The 3,012-nt window shown below is 40.8% G+C and overlaps 1 protein-coding gene across 7 annotated transcripts in view; it reads left to right on the plus strand.

Annotated features, from left to right (window-relative positions):
• Positions 1 to 3,012, plus strand: part of Brca2 (BRCA2 DNA repair associated) — a 55,649-nt gene that overhangs the window by 14,173 nt on the left and 38,464 nt on the right. For 6 of the 7 annotated variants that reach the window (XM_050161911.1, XM_050161913.1, XM_050161906.1 and 3 more), the window contains exon 3: positions 1,686 to 1,913. In XM_050161911.1, coding sequence (XP_050017868.1) covers positions 1,686 to 1,913 — 228 coding nt within the window. Of the gene's footprint in view, positions 1 to 1,685; positions 1,914 to 3,012 lie in introns of those variants that run through there. The other variant, XM_050161912.1, reaches the window with a different exon arrangement.

Here is a 3,012-nt window from a genome sequence, read left to right on the forward strand (position 1 = left end):
GGGGGGGGGGGGGGGGGGGGGGGGGGGGGGGGGGAAGAGTACATTAATGATCTTGCTTAATGAGCCTTAAAGTATTCCACAGTGATGGCTCTTGTTTTTCTTTTTTGTTTTGTTTTCTGTATTTGGTATGCTCTAGATTATGGAGTCATTTCCCCCCCCCCCTTTGTTTTATGAGACAGAGTTTTTCTGTGTAACCTTGGCTCTTCTGGAGCTTGCTGTGTAGACTAAGCTGGTCTTGAACTCAGCAGTTTGTCTGCCTCTGCCTGCCAAGTACTGGGTGTGTGCCAACATGCCCAGCTTCTTTTTCTTTTTTTAAGTAGGCTTCCAGGGCTAGAGAGTTAAGAGCACTGGCTGTTCTTTCACAGGACCCAGGTTCAATTCCCAGCACTCACATGACAGCTCACAACTGTCTGTAACTCCAGTTCCAGGGTAACCAATACCCTCATGCAGACATACAGCACATAAATTAAAATTTAAAACAAAACGATAGCCCCCCACCCCACACCTTCTCTATTGGTTTTTAAGATAGAATCTCACTGTATGTATAGGCAAGCTAGCCTGGAACTCATGACATCCTCCTGCTATAGCCTCCTAAATACTAGAATTATAAGTGTGTGATATCATACCCAATTGAGAAAAGGTTTTTGTGTAGCTAACCTCAAACTTAAGATCTTTCTGACTCAATCCCTAAGTGATAGGATTACAGGTGTTTACCACCCATGCCCAGCTAGTCAAAATTTCAAGTTCCTTTGTTTAGTATTTTTTTAAAGGTTTATTTATTGTGTATATAGTGTTTCTCCTGCACAGGCCAGATGCTTGCAGGCCAGAAGAAGGCACCAGTTCGCATTATAGATGGTAGTGAGTCAACATGTGGTTGCTGGAAATCGAACTCAAAACCTCTAGAAGAACAGCCAGTGCTCTTAACCTCTGAGCCATCTCACCAGCCCCTTGTTTTATTTATTTATTTTTTATGTGTCTAAATTTATTCTGTGGTGGGAACAGAGTGGCAGAGCAGTCAGGGGACAACTTGCAAGAGTCAATTTTTTTTTAAATATTTATTATTTATTATGTATACAGTATTCTTTCTGTGTGTATGCTTGCAGGCCAGAAGAGGGCACCAGACTTCATTACAGATGGTTGTGAGCCACCATGTGGTTGCTGGGAATTGAACTCAGGACCTTTGGAAGAGCAGGCAATGTTCTTAACCACTGAGCCATCTCTCCAGCCCCCAAGAGTCAATTTTCTACTTTCACCATGTGGATTCTGGTCATGAGCTGAGGTCTCCAGGCTTGGCAGTAAAGCCCCTTTAACCTGCTGAGCCCTCTTGCTGGCATTGTTTTCTTTGTTGAAATGTGTAGCCTGGGCTGTTTTCAGTCTTCAGTCCTCCTGCCTCAGACCTACTGAAAGTGGAATAACAGATGAGTATAACCATGCCTTCTCCTTTATTCTTTACTATGATCTTTTTGACATTTCTTATTGATTTTGTTTGTGTGTGTGTGTGCACATATTCTACGACACGAGGTGAGTACACATCTTCTGAGTGTGGGCTCGAATGTATCTCAGGCTATCAGGCTTAGCATGAGTGGAATCACCTTTATCAACCCTGTTTGTTATGATCTTCATTGCTCAGGAGTTCCTCAGTGTCACTGATTAAAACTAAGGTGGGACTTTTGCTTTTCTTGCAGATTTAGGACCAATAAGCCTCAACTGGTTTGAAGAACTTTCTTCAGAAGCCCCACCGTATAATTTTGAACCTTCAGAAGAATATGACTATAAACCCCACAATTATGAACCACACCTGTTTAAAACACCACAGAGAAAGCCGCCTTACCATCAGTTGGCTTCAACTCCAATAATATTCAAAGAACAAGGTCAAACTCAACCACTAGACCAGTCGCCTTTCAACGAATTAGGTAACTATAGCCAGATATGGTGGCACACACCTTTAGTCTCAACATTTGGGAGACAAAATCAGTTAGTTCTCTGAATTTGAGGCCAGCCTGGTCTACAGAGTAAATTCACGACAGCCAGAGCTATACAGAGAGACCCTGTCTAAAAAATTAAAAAAAAAAAAAAAAAAAAGTTAAGTATTGGGTAAACTTGGACAAATCATGCAGTTGAAGTGTGATGGAGGGGGCATGAGCTAGGACTACAGGCAGAATTGTATGTAAAATCGCAGCTCTGTGATGAACTGAGTTCTGTTGTGCTGATCACAGTCTTTCTCATCTCTTTCCTGACTCAAGAATGGAGATGGTGGAAATGGTGTGTGATAGGTTTGGGTTCAAGGAAATAATTTTGGTATTTAGTAAATGCTTCTTTCCTCCTATGATCAGTATGCTAAGTATTAGTAAAAACACTAAGATTTTACTGAATTATGACTTGGATATTCAAAAAAGCCTGGGACTTGTTGTTGATGTTGCCTAAACTATATTTCTGCAATATAGTTTATATAGTTTATATATGAGGATGGAGGTGGGGTTTTTTGTCCTTTTTTAAAAATTTTTTTATACTTTTTTTTATTGATATTTATTGAGCTCTACATTTTTCTCTGCTCCCCTCCCTGCCTCTCCCCTTCCCCCTTCAATCCTCCCCCAAGGTCCCCATGCTCCCAATTTACTCAGGAGATCTTGTCTTTTCTACTTTCTACTTTCCATGTAGATTAGATCTATGGAAGTCTCTCTTAGTGTCCTCATTGTTGTCTAAGTTCTCTGGGATTGTGGTTTGTAGGCTGGTTTTCTTTGCTTTATGTTTAAAAATCACCTATGAGTGAGTACATGTGATAATTGTCTTTCTGTGGGTTACCTCACTCAAAATAATGTTTTCTAGCTCCATCTATTTTCCTGCAAAATTCAAGATGTCGTTATTTTTTTCTGCTGTGTAGGACTCCATTGTGTAAATGTACCACATTTTCCATATCCATTCTTCGATCAAGGGGCATTTAGGTTGTTTCCAGGTTCTGGCTATGACAAACAAAGCTGCTATGAACATAGTTGAGCACATGTCCTTGTGGCA

This window comes from Alexandromys fortis, unplaced genomic scaffold, assembly GCF_014885135.2.
Source record: "Alexandromys fortis isolate MF-2015 unplaced genomic scaffold, M_Fortis_MF-2015_v1.1 scaffold_118, whole genome shotgun sequence".
NCBI lineage: Eukaryota > Metazoa > Chordata > Mammalia > Rodentia > Cricetidae > Alexandromys > Alexandromys fortis.